Source organism: Canis lupus, chromosome 3 (genome assembly GCF_048164855.1).
Source record: "Canis lupus baileyi chromosome 3, mCanLup2.hap1, whole genome shotgun sequence".
NCBI lineage: Eukaryota > Metazoa > Chordata > Mammalia > Carnivora > Canidae > Canis > Canis lupus.
The window spans coordinates 6,820,265-6,837,423 of NC_132840.1; the positions used below are offsets into that span (position 1 = coordinate 6,820,265).

The 17,159-nt window shown below is 56.7% G+C and overlaps 1 protein-coding gene across 4 annotated transcripts; it reads right to left on the reverse strand.

Annotated features, from left to right (window-relative positions):
- Positions 1-62: 62 nt before the first annotated feature.
- FHOD1 (formin homology 2 domain containing 1) lies at positions 63-15,822 on the reverse strand. Of its 4 annotated transcripts, XM_072814514.1 has the most exons (24): positions 15,508-15,822; positions 7,998-8,104; positions 7,568-7,632; positions 7,179-7,246; positions 7,000-7,105; positions 6,829-6,923; positions 6,442-6,553; positions 6,264-6,358; positions 6,015-6,158; positions 5,756-5,901; positions 5,460-5,675; positions 5,304-5,327; positions 4,882-4,935; positions 3,888-4,003; positions 3,205-3,803; positions 2,726-2,881; positions 2,316-2,498; positions 2,112-2,231; positions 1,873-2,034; positions 1,276-1,466; positions 991-1,183; positions 748-910; positions 472-672; positions 63-397 (listed from the first exon to the last, which is right to left on the reverse strand). In XM_072814514.1, the coding sequence occupies exons 1-24, from the start codon at positions 15,706-15,708 to the stop codon at positions 315-317; spliced, it is 3,600 nt and encodes a 1,199-aa protein (XP_072670615.1). In that variant the 5' UTR covers positions 15,709-15,822; the 3' UTR covers positions 63-314. The 4 variants fall into 4 exon arrangements, with proteins under 4 accessions (XP_072670615.1, XP_072670610.1, XP_072670607.1 ...); XM_072814509.1 differs by lacking the exons at positions 4,882-4,935; positions 5,304-5,327 and having other exon boundaries at positions 5,460-5,636; positions 15,508-15,821; XM_072814506.1 differs by lacking the exons at positions 4,882-4,935; positions 5,304-5,327 and having other exon boundaries at positions 15,508-15,821.
- Between the last annotated feature and the right edge of the window lie 1,337 nt (positions 15,823-17,159).

Sequence of the window (17,159 nt, forward strand, 5' to 3'; positions counted from 1 at the left end):
ATTAGCCTCATGCTACAGACTGAGTGTGGTGGGTACTTCGAAAGAAGAAAAAGGCTCTTGGGTAGGCTAGGAAAACTTTATTATACTCCATGTATTCAGGGAGCTCATACAAGTACGTGTACACACACAGTCACACACACAGACACACACTTGCACACAGGCATGCACAGCTAATACTGTTGAGGGCACTGTCCACTGGGCACAGAGTGGCTCTGGGGTTGAGAAGAGGCCCCAAATTCTGCTGATCCCTCCTTACTCTCTAGTGTCTTGCACTGCAGGCTGGGGCCCAGATAGGTGTCCTGGAGGCAGTACCTTCACACCTCCAGGCCAGGACCTTTGCTCAGTCCCAGTGCCTGCACCAGGTCCTCTCCGAGCCCACTCTTCAATGTCCGTCTCACTGCAGGGACAGAGCAGGATTAGAGGAGGTTGATGGGGTTAAGATAGGTAGTGGGTGTTTGAGGAAGTACTCACAAGACTTGCGGTTGCCACGGGAACGCTTGCGTTCCCGAGCAGCTAAGGCACGAGGACTGCTCTTGGTCACTGACTGCACCAGCAGGTCCATGATCTCATCTGAAGTGTCACTGGGTAAACCGGAGCCTGGGGGTTCTTCTGGGGGTGCAGTGGACGGCCCCACTGCTGTAGGCATGACTGGAGAGCTGCTCTGGACCATGCCTAAGGGAGGCCAAATAGGGAATTCAGGTCAAGGCAGTCCCAAAGTTCATTGCCCTTACTCGCCACAGGTCCCACCTCTGCTGCGGCGGCTGTGTGTGGCATCTTCCGGCTTGCTGGTCAGCAGACTCTTCATGCTGGCGTGACTGTCGGCATCACCCCGTCCCGGCCCACTGCCCACAGCCACCGGGACAGATGGGTTGCTGGGGGCTTCCCCAGCCACACCTGAGAACTTCTCTGTCTGCAGAGAAGAGAAGGGTGACTTGGGAGCAGGGAAAGGAAACCATGGGGGTGGCAGTCCAAACCTGGAAGGGTACCCACCTCAGTAATCATGCGGCCCCGGGTCTTGTTGCGCTCACGGTACGTGGCCCGCTTCTGCTGCTGCTGCAGCACCCGTTCCCGGCAAGTCCGGTACTCCAGTGCAAACTCACGCAGCGTGTGGCAGAACTGCATGATGCGTACCTCACGAGCTGCCGGGGCTGTGTACCCCAGGTACAACAGGAAGGCATGGAACCTAGGCAGTTTGGGGTAGGGAGGGATGGTGAGTCCTGCTTGGGCTTTGAGGGATGGCGGCGGCGGTCCCACCTCTCTGGCCCATGTCCTCACCTGTTGCAGACACGGCGGTGCACTACCCGCAGCATAGCAACACGGCGGCCACAGTGGGCCAAGAAGTGGGTGAGGCGGGCACGCAGGGCTGGAGCCAGTTCATGCTTGGCCAAGCTCCGTAGGCTCTCCTCTGCTCCCCGGCTCCGACGCTCCAGCTGCCCCAGGTTCTCAGTCAGCTGCTCAAAGTCCACCTGGAAAAGCAGGGGGTACACATGCTGTCCCCCCACAGGAAGGCACCACCTGAGGCTGCCTCAGGCCAGCCAGCTTGGGCCCTAGGGACCCAGATAGCGAAGACCTGCTTCCTGCCCTCCAAAAAACTCATAGTCTTAATGCAGGAGACAGACAAGTCCATTTAATCTAATGGGGAACAGAGAAGCTTTCTTGGGGGAAGTGGTGGTTAAACGGAGACCCAAAGACAGTAAATAGAGGCCAATAGAGGAAAGCAGTGTTTCTAGCCAAGGACACAGCTCACGCCAACACCTCTAGCTGAGCACACTCTGGCACAACAGCCCAAACAGGGAGGAAAAGCCAACCCCAGGAAGCAGCACTCCCTCATTTCTGTGACTGGTCTTAGTCAAGCCTCTGGCTGGTGCTAACCTTGGCACAGCGGGTCAGGGCAGGGATTTCTGAGTAGAGGTCAGAGGAATCAGGCCGGGTCTGGAGCACCAAGGAGCAGAGATGGTGCAGCAGTGACTGTCGGCGCACTGTGTCCTTCACCTCTGATACCTTCTCTAGGTAGCTCAGCTCAAAGCCGCTGCTCTGAAAGGACATCAACTGAGCCTGGGCTCGGCTGACCCCAGAGCCCTGGGCTCTAGCCCTCATATGCTCCCCCTCACCTGGGAACCATTGAGGAAGTTGCCTACAGCCAGCAGGGTGGCCAGGATGCAGCGGAAGGTGGCATTTTGTATCAGCTGTTCCATGCCCACTTTCAGGTCAAATAGTGGCTCTGCGATTTCCTGGAGTGGAATATGAGGGACTCACACTACCTGGTCCTCATGCTCACCTGTCCCACTTCCTGCCCCACCTCATCATCCAAGTACCCGCTCCATGCTGTCATAGTCCAGCTTGAAGGCCCAGAGTTGTAGGCGGGCGGCCAGGCCCCCAATGGAGGCAAGGGTCATCAGGAAATTCTCAGCTGGGCCCAGGGGTATGTCAGGATTGGCCAGCTGGGCCTCCTCAATCTTCTGCCGCTCCTCCTCCGTGGGCATCATAGTCAGCAATTTCTGAGGATGCAGTCACCACCCCACATAATCCCCTCAGTGCTGGCCTGAGGCTTCAGGCACTGGTTTCAACTCATCCCTAGGTCATCTGAGGAATCCCCAGGACCTGGGGACTGCTCTGTAGAGATACCAAACCGATGCCCACCACTGGAAGGACAGGAAATGCCCACTGACCAAAGGAGAGGGCCAGACCTCCCACCTCCCTCCCACACCCCAGCTGGTATCCCCACCTCAATGCCATCCTTGCTGACAGCAAACTCATCAAAGTTGAGCAGGGCAGCCTTAATGACATGCACAGGCGGCAGGGTGGTTAGACCAATGTTGATGGCATTGCTGCGCTTGGGGTCCAGCACCGTGGTCATTGTCCGGCGGCCCTCACCAGCTTTCTTTAAGGTTGAAGGGAAGGGTGTTAAGAGATTGGGAAAGGGACTCGCTGAGGCAACAATCTAAGAGGGCACTCTTAAAGCCCCCTTCTAAATGGCCAAATGAGGTCATCCCACAACCAGAGCTCTGGGATCTGTAAGGCCTTGTGATGAGCTTAGATTCTATTAGGGCTCTGCCAGTATCTTATTGAGAGACCTCAGAGAAGACTCAGTGCCTTTCTTTGCCTCAGTTCCCCCATGTGGGAAATGAGTGGTAGTTCAGATCCTTAAGCTCCTATTCCCTCTTGTCTCCACTGGGGTTACACAGCAGATGAGGGTGGGTTTACCTTGGAAGGCAGCACGTCCTTGGCGCGGGACTCAAACAGATGTTCCAGCCGGGCTGTGTCCACTGACACAGGTTCCAGTGAGGCCCACAGGGTGGGGCAGGGCCCAAAGCGGCTCCCAGAGCCTCCATGGCCTCCAGCCAGTTTTAGCTCCCGCCAGAAGAGTTTTACTGTCTTCCTCTTGGTGGGGAGGGGTAGGCCATCAGGTGTTGAGGGAGAAAGGGGGGCGGCCGGAGGTGGAGGTGGTGGGAGTGAACCTTTGATGGGTGGGGGAGGTGGGGGTGGAGGAGGCGGGGCGCCTCCAGAGAGCGCAGGCAGTGGAGGCGGTGGGGGTGGGACCCCTTTCACAGCCTCCACAGCCTCCACATTCAGTATGTCCTCGTCTTCATCCTCCCCCAGATCTGAGAAGTCCAGGTCTCCAATGCAGAGCTTGGGTACACGAAACTCCCGAATGGGCTCAGCCTTGGGGCTTGGCGGGGCCAGTGGCATTTTGGGCTCTGGCTCAAGGCTCCGCTGGGTCCGGAGCAGACCTCGTGGGGCAGGGCTCTCAGGTGTTCTGGGTGCAGGGCCCGGTTCTGGGGAGCTCCATAATTCCCGGGTATCTAAAAGAGAGAAGCAGCTGTCAGCCTCACGCCCTCTGTGTACCGACAGGGCAATGCGAGAAGACTCTGCCCCCCACCACTCACCTACGTGTCCATCAGCCTCATCGGGCATGGCTCCAGCCAATGTTTCTGCCCGGCCCTGGGCCAGTGCAGCCTGCTTCTCTGTTTCTGCTGCTGCCACATTCTCCAGGAACCGGGCTCTGGAGGGAGGCACTTGTCAGTGAGGGTGTCCGACACACGCCAGCCCAGGGTGGTATACATGCCTTGCTGGGCGCCTGGGCGCTGCTTCAGTTTGCAGGCACACACAAACACACGGGGAACAGTCCATGCACTGAGCAGACCCAGGACTTAGCCCCCAAGACCAGGCCCTGTTCAGTCCTCCATATCTGGGGAAGGTCACAGCCAACCCAGCATCCCCAGGTCAACAGAAGGGGAGAAGTTCTACTTAACATCTAACTTGCAACCTTGCTGCTGTTCATGTTCAGTGTCTTGATTCTAGACAAGGACCGTTAGAGCAGGGGAAGGGGATGGGGTCGGAGTGGGCACACCGGGCTGTCCCATGCCTGGAAGCTTCTGAGGGCTATGACCCAGGCTGAGAAAAGGGCCTGGTAAATAAGAGGCATTAACTTAAGGATTCCATATTTTCCTGACTAAGCTACCACAACAGGCACTTGGTTTATGTTGAAATAATGCAGGTGACTCAGTGTCTTTTTCAGCCTCTCCAGGCTCTGTTGGCCCTCAGTCCCGGCCCTTTCTTCAGTTCTAGGTTGCTCCTCTACCCCCACACCACACAGCACCCTGGATCCTCCCCTGCCATATTCCTGGGCTCCAGATTGGGAGTCCATGTCCTCTTTTCTGGTTGAAGCTGTCAAGGGTTCACTATTGAAGCACAGGGATCACTATGACCCCAATGAACTTCTCTACCCCTTGGGTAACGGGAGGCATAGGTCTCTGGGAGAGGATGGACCTGAGAGGTCCCCAGCTCTGGCTGTATAAGGCACATGGAACCCCCGCTGGGGGAAGCAACGCTGAAGCCCTGAGCACATGGCAGGCCTGGCAGGCTGGCCTCTGTACTTACTGCAGCCTGGCCTGCTCAGTAGGGGACTGAGGGACAGGTGGGCTCTCAGGGGCCCTGGGTGGGGGGACGAGAGGAAGAGATGGTAACTGTGGTGCCTGCTCCAATCCAGTTGCTTGTACCCACACAGAGCAGGGCAGGAATAGCAGGGGTTCCTTCCCAGCCCCAGTGGGAAGAGGAGGCATGGAGAAGGCAGGACATGAAACTGGAAATGGAGGGGAGAGACTGACATGAAGCAGGACAGGGTGCAGTAAGAGACAAAGGTGGAGCAGAACAAGAGAGCCAGGAGGTAGTGACAGAACAAAGGGGGCGAGGGGAGAGATGACAAAGGGGCAAGGACAGGCGGAATGCCAGAAAGATGAAGACAAGCAGCAAGAGGAAGAGGTCCAGTCAGAGCCGAACCCCAGCCCCCAGCAGTCACTTACCAAACAGGAGCAGTTTGGTGAAGTCTGGAAAGAAAGAGAAAGCACGCGTTTGGGCAGAGGAGTTTGGGCAGAGGAGGCCGAGGGCCTGTGGAGGGCTCAGAGTGGAGGGACAGCTGAAGAGAGGATGCTAGGGGCAGGCTCTATTTCCCTACTTACTTGTAGATGCTCCTCTCGCTGGTACTGTCAGCTGGGGGCCCCACGGAGATGGCAGGAAAGAGGTTCACTGAGGTACGGAGGCCAGAAGCAGGGTCCAAGGGGCTGGGAGCCTGGCCGCTGGACAGGGCAGGGCCAGTGGAGTAGGTGGAGATGACCGTTGAGACAGGGTCTGTGGGGCTGGAGGTGAGGCCTGTCGGTGAGGCGGGGCCTGCAGGGCTGGAGGCGGAGCCTGTTAACGCACAAGGCCACGGCAGGGGGATCCACCCCTCCACATGCCAAGGCGAGTTCTCTCTTACCCAGGCTCCTGGGAGCGCACAGGGCCGCCCCCGCCTTCTAGAGACCTGCGGCTCCTCTTGCCCTCCTCTGAAGAGGGCTTTCTGCGTTCCCGCCGCCCACCTACAGCGGCTTCCTCGATGTCTCCATCCTCCAACCGCAGGGCACTCTAGTGGAGATGGACCCAGATGTGAGCCGCATCAACGCACATAGGTAGGGTGGGGTGCTGGGGAACTGTGCCTCCTCCTTCTCTTCCAGCCGAGGCCAGATGGCCTAGCTCACCTCATAGAGCACAAGCTGTGTACGCAGGTCGAAGTCAGTGCCTGAGGTGCCCAAGAGGCGCTGGACCAGAGCCTCCATGCCCTGCTGCTCCAGTGCATCTGTCACATCATAGAAGGAGTCCTGGTCCGGGAGTGCTGCTAGGGTCTAGAGGGTGGGGATGGGAGGGCAAGACTAAGGCTGATGGAGTCTAGAAGTTAGGAGCCCTAGGGGTCCAGAATTAGCACCTGGTCTCCCCCCCAGCCCCCCCACCTTGTTGATGAGGGTGACTGTGTACACCAACAACTCAGGATCAGCACCATTCTTCTCCTCCAGGATGGATACCAGATTGGCCCAAGGAAGAGAGCCTGACACACAGAAAGGGGAGCAATGCAGAGATATACAGGAGAGAGGGCTCTGAGTGGTGGGGGAGGAAAGGACAGCCTCTCACCTGTAGAGCTGGCCACAGAGTTGACAGCTTGGATAAACAGCGGCGCATTGTTCTCAGAGTATTCCACAAACACCAGCAGCAGCTTCAGGGCTGTCTTCACCACCAAGCGGGACTGGGGGCGGGGGGGGGGTATCACCACATATGAGTAATGGGGTTTGGGCCAGACTTGTGCCAGCTCCTGGTGCAGAGGCTAAGGACTTCTGGGACTGGACCCAGAGAGGAGAGTCTAGGCAGAAAGACCCTGGCCCCAGGCCCAGGTGTTGGAGTGCTTTCTAGGCTTAGAGGAGCCTCAGACTCTCCATTCCAGCCCACTTTGAAGAAAAGGAGACTGAGGATCAGAAAGAGTCAGTGGGAAAAGGGTACATGGCTGTGTGGAGGGCCACTTACCATGCTGGCACACAGCGTGTACAGCCACTGCACAGTCTCACTGTGGGCCACCACCCCCAGCATCCCATCCACAAAAAGCATCAGCTGACCTAGTGCTGGGGACACAGAGACAAGAAGAGGTCAATAAGCAGTCGCTGAAGGCAAGGGTCATGGGGGAGGGATGGGGCTAACCTCGGAGGATGTAGCTCTGGTAGTTGTGATCGGCAGCAGCACCCACACGGATCAGGCAACTCAGCCCCTCTGAGTGCACAAATTCAGGCACCAGGTCCTTGTCCTCCTGGAGGCACCATGGGGGAGTTTAAGCAGGGTTCAGGCTGGATGCCCACCCCCAGCCCACTTCTGGGCCTCACCTGGAAGATCTGCTTTAGTGAGAAGAGGGAGCGGCGGAGCTCAGGGCCACTGGAGCCATACAACTTTTCTGTAAGGGGTAGGTGGGCATGGAAACCTCAAGGGGGCACAGACATTCTCCTCTACTGGGACACAATCCCCCACCAAAGAATATTCTAGTACTCTTGAACCCCCAACCTCCTCCTCCACTCCCTGACTCTGGGCAACCCCCATCACGGTTTAGCTGCAGCATCAGCCCTGGCCCTGGAAGGAGAGGTCAGGATAGGAATGGGGAGGGGCCACACATCCTGTCTCCCATGTGCTTTGTCCACTGTTCTGCACAAGCCTGAAAGAAACTGAGCCAACAGGGCTGGGAGGGGATTCCTGGACTCTAATGCTCTCATATACTCACCCAAGATGGCATTGACCCTCACGGAGAGTTGAGTACGCAGGATGATCGTAGGCTTCCGCCCTTTGCTAGAATCAAGCAGCCTAGTCAGCAGTTTCCAGGCCATTCCTCAAGGTCCCTGCCCCCATACCAGGGCAGATAAAGACCACCCCACATGCCAACCCTGGCCCAACTCCTTCCTGCCCAAGATGGTTTGTGCAAACATAGGTATCTCAAGTATGTGGGGCAGCGCCCCCCCCCCTTTACATCCCAGGCATCAGGTAACACTGGCCACGCCTTGGGATTCCCCTGGCATAGTCCCCTGGGATGGCAGGAGGTGACCCACAGCCCAGGCTAGATAGATCAGGTGTCTTGGCTGCTGACACCTGAGCCAGCTCCTGGTGGAAGGAAAGGTGGGGGCCAGCCTTGCTTTCCCGGTCCCATCAGCTCTGACCTGATCTCTTCATAGAAGCCCTCCAGCATCTCCCGCTGCTCTTCCAGAGACAGCTCAGGGTCCAGGTAGTATCCAGAAGGAGACACTTGTAGGGCACAGTCCTCCAGCTAGGAGCAAAGGGAACAGCTGTCAGGGCTGGGAAAGGGCAGCCGGGGTATGTATGGAGACCCCATGACCTCCTCTCAGAGAGCGGTCAGATGGCTGAACATAGGGTGTACACTGCAGCCACACGTTCCTTCATGAACCATTTCTCACAGACCTACTATGTGCAATGCCCATCCACCTCAGGGGCCAAGCTTTTTTGACCTTTGTACATTGTAACATTGACCAGTGTACCTTGTAACACTTACCCATTCTATAGGTTTTAGATCAGGTAACGCTTTTTTGGAATGCTGTCCTAGACAACGATAGCCATTGCTATGCAACCCATTCCCTTCCATGTGTGAGGCCTTCCACACAGCATTATAATATCCTAGACACTAGTGTTCTTCCCCACAAACCATGAGTTCTCTAGGTTCAGGGACCGTGTCTGTCTTGCCCCATACTATATTTGCAGAGCCTAGCACAGTATTTGGCTCACAGTGAGTGCACACTAAACATTGTTGAGGTAACGAACATGAATAAGGAAGGGGCATAGAGAAAAGATGGGAGGAAGTTCTTGCCTTTGAGGAAGTTCACAGCCCTGGGGGTGATAAACTGCATTCACAAAGCATTCAAGCCCAGGAAGAAAGTGTTAGGAATACTGGTGCAAACCCAGCTGGGAGGGGTGTATGTGTGTGGCATGTCTCCCTGAATGGAGATGGTGAGGAGCCAGCAGGTAATCCATAGGCTGTCAGTCCCTCTGGGCTTCAGGGTCCTTGTCCTGCCCCAAGTGAGCTGGAACTCAGAGGCCTCCAAGGGGCCTATTAAAAACTAGGTTTTAGGGATGCCTGATGGCTCAGTGGCTGAGTGTCTGCCTTCGGCCCAGGGCGTGATCCTGGAGTCCCGGGATCAAGTCCTACATCAGTCCTACATGGAACCTGCTTCTCCCTCTGCCTGTGTCTCTGCCTCTCTCTGTATGTCTCTCATGAATAAATAAATAAAAATCTTTAAAATAAAAAATAAAAACTAGTTTTTAGGGTCTGACTCAGCCAGTCTACATTGGGTCCCTGAAACCTGCATTCATTGTACAAGGCACGCGTTCTATCCACGTGTCTGCTTCCTACATATCTCCACCACGCCCCCAGCTTGGCTCCCCTCCACCACCACCAGGCATGGCACTGGGCTTGAGAGTACCTGTAAAAAAAAAAAAAAAAAAAAAAGAGAGTACCTGTAGAGAGGCCTAGTGAAGTGACTCCAGAGAGTGTGAGGGCAGCACTGTGCCTCTCCCAGACACCTCCCCCATAGCACAGAGCCAGTATGTAGGGCTCAGCAAGGTCCCTTGAATTGCGGTCCTGTTCCTTGAGGTACCATGACCCAGGGAGAGCCTACCTCTGGAGAAACCCGGTGTTCTCTGGCTTCCATCTTACTGGGAAAGTCAATCCCATCATTTGTCCTGCTGTTCTGTCAGCCCTGCCCTGCGCTGGGCCCAGTCCAAGGGCTTCCAGCTGCTGTTGGTTCCCTGGGGGGGAAGGGAGTCCAACTCCTGCCCCTACCCATTTCTGCTTAGCACCCCTGCTCATGCCTGAGAGCCTGACCCAGCTCCTTCCTGGCAGTTCAGCCTTGAGGCCCGTGGGTGACACCCCCCGCCCCCAACCCTCTGCCCCGCCTTGCCTGGGACATGGGACATAGGACAAACACTCCAGCCTGTTCTCTGTCCCACTTCCTGCCTGGCTGCCTGCCCTCCCTTGGGCGCCTAGGGCGGGCCGGCCTCTCTCCCCTTGCTGGGAGCAGAGTCATCTTCCCCAGGCCCTACAGGGAGCGGGCCTGAGACAGGGGCAGCAAGGCCCCAGGGCTAGGGTAATTTGTTTTGGGCCAGCTCTGCTGAGGGCAGCCCCACATTCCTCCAGATCCCCTGCCCACATGGTGACTCAGCAGCCTGCCCAGCCCACCCCCTTCCAGGCACAGCTGCATCTCCTTCCACCTTGGGCTAGAGGATTCTGGGGACCCTAGAGAAAACATATCCACACACCCTGCCCCAGCCCCAGAGCAACAAATCCCTTCAGGGACCCTCTGAATCACACATATATAGAAGAGCTCACTCATTTAAACATTCATGAACAACGCTGGTTTTAGGTGAAGACATAGCAGGGATGGAGATACTGCTTCTGCTTTTCCTGCCTTCCAGCTCAGCTGGGGAAGCAGGCAGGCTTGCCTCAGAAAAAGGCCACAAATAAATGTAGAAGCACAACTGCCATGAGTGCTAAGAAAGGAGAGGGGTGGAGTGCGGTAAAGGTAAACACTGGAGGGGTGATCAGCTTATACTTGGTCTGACTTCCACACCCAGGTTCACGGAGCAATCTATACATATATATGCTTTGCTGGAGCACAGGTCCAAGAAGTACACCAACAGCTCGGACCCAGCAGGCTCTCTTACCCTCCTGCAAGTACATGTGGCATGTGCCAATCCCAAGTGAGCAGAGAATGGTCCTCTCCTTCCAGAATGCCTGCATGTATTTGGGGTAAGATCCTGAAGGCCAAGTGCTCTATCACCCAGCTTCCTCAGATGAGCAGAGTTAACCCCTTTCCCTCTATGGTGGCAGCAGTGGCCTCCTTCAGCCACTTCACTTGCCTTATCCTGCCAGGGCCCCATTTTGGGGAAGAAGTCCTGAGGTAACAGCTCAAAGCCTCCAGGATGGTACCCCCCCACCCCCCAACCCAGCTGCCTAGTCTTGGGTGGAGATGGGGGGCGGTGGGCTAAGGTAGCAAAGAACAGAGACTTCCTGCCAGCTGGGTAGTGCTTGTCCCTCACACCCCTGGTCCCTTCCTTGGGTCACCCTTGTGATAGCCAAACCTCTGGGGCTTGTTTCTCACACCCTGGGGCTGGGCCAGGCCAGAGTAAGCCTGAACCCTTGTGCCTGCTGACAGTCCTTAGGGTCAGCACAGGGCCAGTGTGGGCTCACATCCTTGATTGCCTCCTGGTTCTTGTCTTCCACGCTTCTCTGTGTCTGTCTTGGAGTGAGGTCCTCTCCATTCTTCCCAGGCCCAGCCCCTCCCTTCAGCATCCAGCCTACTTTTTCTCTTAGTTCTCTAGGCTCAGGCTTTTCTAATCGTCTAAGCCAACTCATTTCATATGGCTCTAAATTCAGGGCCAAACTTAGGGGACCATGGTGTCTACTCTCTAATATTTTTCATAACTACAAATCAGGTGAAAATAAGTACACCAGGGAGAGGGAAAGAAGATGGAAAAGAGGGTAGAACTATATGCTGAAAGACTGCTGCTTTAGGAAATAATTTTGCTAGCTGCTTTTTTTCTTCTGCTTTCCTATAAACATGAGACCCTTGGGGTGCCTGGCTGGCTTACTTGGAGGAGCATGCAACTATTGATCTTGGGGTTGTGAGTTTGAGCCCCATGTTGGGTGTAGAGATTACTTGAACAAACAAACTTTAAACATATGACCCTTCTTCTCCTATTATGTTGGGTTTCTTTTTTTTCTTTTAAGATTTTATTTACTTATTCACGAGGGACACAGAGAGAGGCAGAGACAGGAGAAGTGGGCTCCATGCAAGGAGCCTGATATGGGACTCGATCCCAGGACTCCGGGATCACACCCTGAGCTGAAGGCAGATGCTCAACCTCTGAGCCACCCAGGCGTCCCTATTTTGGGTTTCCAACTAGACCATGACTTCCTGGATGAGACACTATGGGTGGATCTTGAGGAGGGAAACCTATATTAGTTATGCCTCCTCTGTGTCACATACCAGGTTGCCTAGTTTGATTCTCCTGCTAATCTTTTTTTTTTTAAGTTTTTTTATGTAAATAATCTCTATGCCCAAAGTGGGGCTCAAACCCATGACCCTGAGATAAAGAGTCGAATGCTCTACCAACTGAGCCAGCCAGATGTCCCTTTCCTGACAATCGTTTTACAGATGAGGAAACCAAGGCTTAGAAACTCCATGAATATGCCCCAGGCTGCAGAACCAGTAATGGAACTGGGGCTAACTGACCTAGATCTTGGGTGGATGGACTGTGGAAGTGCTCCAGGGAACCCCTGAAGGGGAGGTGGAGGGAGGGCTGGAGCCTGTAGTGTTGCTAAGGGCTGAAGACCACCCCTCAGCTTTCCAGACTCTGCAAATACCTCAAACTGGTCCTCCCAGTTGTAGCAAGAGAACACAAATGAACACATACACATCATACATGCTAGGGTAACAGTGCCTACATCTGCAAGGACCTAGGTCCTAGGGTCCCTCACGAGGCTGCATCTCAGGTTCCCTAGCCCACAATGACCAGATAATTGGACATGGTGGCCCCAGGGAAAGCTGGGAGAAGGCCATGACTCACACCCACATCCCAATCTTCTCATTTCCCTAAAAGACCTCCATGTCAGGGGAATAAAGGGCTCAGTTCATCACCAGATCACCCCATCTTACCCTTAAGACTACTCTGAGACCCCTCCAGTTGGTCCCTGTCCCAGCAGGTCAGGTTCACCCATTAGCCCCCTTGCCACAACTGCTCCTGAGCAGTAAACTGAGGCTGGAGTAGAGAGGGTGCAAGGTCAGGAAACATTCCAGGAGAGTGCCACCCCTGTCCTCCTCTAATCTTTAGCCACAGTTGGGGAAACAGCAACTGGTGACAAATTTCCAGGGCTATCCCTGCTGCTAGAAGTAGGAGGCTCCTCGTGGCTTTGCATCAGGGTCAGAGCAGCACTCAGGTCTCTCTGCCCAGAGCCCAGGGAGAAGTCAGTGCTATTTCAGATGTGGCAGAACCTTTAGGTGTCAGAAAGGGGCTCCTGAGGCACTGCCCAGAAGAGCAAAAGGTAGCAGAGCTCTGGATAAAGAAGTGAAATGCAGGGTCAGAGGGCCAGGTTCTCCCCTGGGTAGGAGCAGGTCCCTGGGTTGGGAGAGGCTCGTGCACAGAGGGAAGACAGATTCTCCTCTATTTCCCTGGGGACACCAGGCATGGCCCAAGGCATTTCCAGGACCCTTCCCAACCCCCCTTACCCCTCCCACTCCCACCCAAGGCCAGGAGATGAGTCAGAGGCTGTGGCAAGGAGCTTCCTCCTAGACTGGGAGGAAATGAGCAAGGCCTTCTCAGATCTGAAAGCTCTAAACGGTTTAAAAAGGAAGCCCCCAGGGGAACTCTAGTGGCTAGGCCCAGTCCAATGGCGTGTGTGGGGTGGAGCCCCAGAGAGAAAGTGGGTTGGGCCTTTGTACATTCCCAGGGAGGGAGCAGGGTCCCCTAGAGATGTTGAAGGTCAGTGCCCAGAGTAGGAGGACAGATGTCATCATTTGACTGTGTCCTGTTCCTCTATTGGACAAATGCACTGAGGATAAAGTATTGAGTAGAGATCCCCTCCCTCTTATTTCTGCTCTAGGCCTGGGGTGGGAATGTCTGGGTTTCTGGGCTACCTCTCCCCTCTATCTTTCTGGGCTATGTAGGCAGGCTTGAGTCATGTCTATGCCCCTAGGGCATGTACTTATAGGACTAGGGGAGGAACCAGCTGTTGACATTTCCTGCAAGGAGAGCCCTGCTCCCCCTCTCTCAGCCCTCTGATGTCCCTGCCCCTACCCTATTCTCAGCCCTTCTTCCTCCAGCCTTCTATTCTGGGGCTGTGGTCACAGTTTATATTTGGGATGAGCACATCACAGTGTCTGACCATTGCTGGCAGAGCTGCCAGCCCCAGGGAATCCTGGCTACAGACACAGTGGTAACTCAGTGGCCACCAGCATATCCTGCCTGGGGGGGATATGGTAGTCCTCAGGTACACCAAGTGGGAGATCCTGAAGGTGGGGAGACAGGAATGTCTGGGTTTGGGAATACTTAACAAATTCTCCATCTGAGTTCTGTAGTGTCCTTAGCTAAGAAGTAGAGAACAGAGAGCAGAACACCTTGTGCAGCAGGGAGATGGGTCCCCAAATGCGGGGAAGAAACAACAGATGGTTCTTTCCTGTCGCTGACCTCCCATATCTGCCCCTAATTGGGAAGAGGGCTGTTAAGGCTAAATCCTGTCCAGGGTGCGCAGTAGGAAGAATACTGTTTTCTGTAATGCTCCAGGCTTATTTCAGCACCGGGAGGTCCAGGAGCCTGAAGGCAGGAACCTAGCCTCAGTTCAGCCACCCTCACTCTCCAGTGCCCATCCTGAATTGAAGGTGGCCTGGGGCTGGACGTGGCTTCTTCCAGGCCCACCTCAGTTTGTCTCTTTGAACAAGGCATGACAAAAGGGGCTCCATCAGCACCCTAAGGTGGGCAGCGTGCTGCAACCTTCAAGCCGTGGCCTTGAAGCCGGGGCTCTGCCCGGACACGCGCCACTCCCCCGGCCAATAATCTCACCAACTCTCCCGCCCGCGCTCGGAGGCGGGGCCGGCCCAAAGAGTGAGGAATGCAGGCTGGGGGCCCGGCGCCCGGGTCACATTCCAGGGGAGACCCCGGGCCTGGGGGGGGCAAGTTTGCGCAACTCGCCCCCCAGCTAAGGCTGGGAGCAGGGGAGGGCAACCCCCCCAAGGCTCTCTCCTTTTCCTCACCACTCGGTGCGTACTGGCTAACGGGGAACCTTGGGAAGTGGTAGTGCGCCTCCCAGAGTCCTGGTCCGGAAATCCAGCGCGCCGGAAAGGGCTGCCTGCAGGGGGCTGAGCGCAGGGAGCCAGAGGGGAGGTAGGGCCAACCATCTGGAAAAGGGCCTCTTGCAGCACTGTGCACGAGTAGGCTCCCGGACGCAGGCAAACTAGGGCAGGCTGGCGGTTTAAAATTAGCCCGGCCCGCCCCCTCCCTTCTCTAGTCGTGGGCCGGCGGCAGGGGGAGTACGGGATGGTGGGGGCGGTGACTCAAAGGGCTTTTCCACCAGTGCAACCACCGGCTCTCGGCGTGTTCCCGGCCGGGCCGCTCCCCGGGGACTCGCTTCACCCCGAGAAGTGTCTCCTCCACTGGCACTCCCAAGCCGGGCCCCCACCTACAGGGGCAACCCTCCGTCGGCAGGACCCAATCCAGTCTCCAGAAACCGCTGGGAGCTTTGGCCGCCCGCCCTGGCCCGCCCTGGGTCCGCCCCTCCTCCTGGTCCCGCCCCACCTCACCTGAAGCAGGTGGAAGCTGGTCTCGCCCCAGCTCCAACTTCTAGTCCGCTACCACCCAAACTTCTATCCTCACGTATCCAGATCGGTTACCCAGGCAGCCAGGCAGCGAGTGGACCCCGAACATCTCCCCAGGTGGGTCTCACTTCGAGGGGGCAGCCGGCAAGTTCCCATCTCCCTTCTTCAGCTTCCCTCAACTTGAGAGGCGTCCCGCGAAAGTGAGGCAGCGTGGACGTTGGGTCTCTAGCCCAAGGCTTTCCCGCGGGAGCGCCCTGCCCTCACTTCAGCCTCTCCCCGAGGGGTACCTCCCAAAGGCTTTCACGGCGCCATGAACCTCAGCCCTCAATCTTTCTCCAGGGCCCCTCACCTTCAGCGGCGCCGCCAGCAGGCGGTGCAGCGCGGGTATCTGCGCACCCAGGGGCAGCGCCCCGTCCAGGCTGCAGGTGGGGGCCCGGCGCGGCTCCGGGAAGTTGGCACAGGAGAAGGGGTCGGTGTCCTCCAAGTACTGCACCCGCACGGTCACCACTGATACCGGGTCCCCGTCTCCGCGGTCTTCCTCGCCCGCCATGGTTTGTCACTGGCTCGTGCCGCGCGCCTCCGGGAGAGTCGCGGCGTCGCCGCGGCGTCTATTCAACTAGCTCCACTGTCTGGGCCGGGTCGGACCGGACGCAGCTTGAGGAGGGGCGGAGCCAGGCGGGAGGCGGGGCCGAGGAGGGGGTGGAGCCAAGAGCAGTCCCTGAACGCGCCGGGGGCGGGGGCTGCCGGGGGCGGGGCTTGCCGGGGGCGGGGCTCGCCTCCAGCCACTCAGAGGGCGCGATCGGGATCCCGTTAGTTCACTGGCTGTGCCGGCGGGAAAACCCGAGCTCGCTCCCCGCCTTCAAGAGCGTGCCCACAGGGCGGGGAGCTTTCCTTTGGGCTTGGGGGTGGTGAGGCTGCGTTCTTGTTGAGGGGTTATTCGGGCAGGTAGGGGGGCAATTTCTTCAGATAGTGGACGGCCAGGTCTCCCTGAGTTTAGGGACGAGATGGTCCTGATTCCTTCAGTTTGAAGGATGAAGTGGACGTGATTCCGTCATTTGGAAAAAGCAGGGAAATGAATCCCTCGCTCGTAGTTTGGAGCAAGAAGTGAAAATCGGTTCCACTCAGTGTGAAGGAAGAAGTGGGATCATTTCCCTTTAGTTGGGGTAAGAAGAGAGACGGGTGCCCCTCAGCTCTGGGAAAATGATGTGATGACTCAGTTTGGGTGCGGAGAGGTAGAACATGTTTCGCTCAGCCTCTCAGCTTGAATGAAAAATGGAGACAGTCTTCCTCAGTTTGGGGCGAGATAAGCAGAATGCCCTTCAGGTTGAGGGGAAAAGGTGAGTGGATCCCTATTAGTTTATTTTATTATCATTTTTTATTTATGATAGGCACACCGTGAGGGCGAGAGGCAGAGACACAGGCAGAGGGAGAAGCAGGCTCCATGCACCAGGAGCCCGACGTGGGATTCGACCCCGGATCTCCACGACCGCGCCCTGGGCCAAAGGCAGGCGCCAAACCGCTGCGCCACCCAGGGATCCTTCTCTATCAGTTTAAAGGGAATCGATAGGCTGGGTTTTCTTATAGTTGAGGGAAGGAAGATAACGTTCCCTTCTATTTTCATGGAAAAGGGGAGGAGATATCCCGTAGTTTGACGCAGAGGGAGGCCGGGCGCTCTTCGGCTTGGGAGATAAAGTGGAATAGCTTCCTTGTCAGCCTCGAATGACCTGGGCCCAGTCTGGGCCTTGGAGTTTCTGGGGACGTTGAGGACAGCCTTGTCCTTTCAGGGAGCGCTCAGTGCGCGTGCGCCGCGCTGGTCTGGGCGGGGGCCCGAAGGGGGTCCTAGGCTCGGGAGGGCGGCGGCGCACTGCCCCCTGCCGTCGGCACGGGAGAGCGTCGGGGCCCGCGCCTTCAGTGCCAGCCGCCGGCTCCCGGCCGCGGGTCTGTCCTAGCCGAAGACAAGATGCGCGCCTCGGGCTCGGCCCCCGGCCCCCACAGGCCCCC

Bases quoted from the DNA above. Each gene is read 5' to 3' on its own strand.
- FHOD1 (XM_072814514.1), bottom strand. From the start codon at position 15,708: ATGGCGGGCGAGGAAGACCGCGGAGACGGGGACCCGGTATCAGTGGTG. The intron at 7,247-7,567 runs GTGAGTATATGA...TACCCCTTACAG, and splicing joins GAGGGTCAATGCCATCTTGG to AAAAGTTGTATGGCTCCAGT. The intron at 5,902-6,014 runs GTGAGCTAGGCC...CATCTCCACTAG, and splicing joins CACAGCTTGTGCTCTATGAG to AGTGCCCTGCGGTTGGAGGA.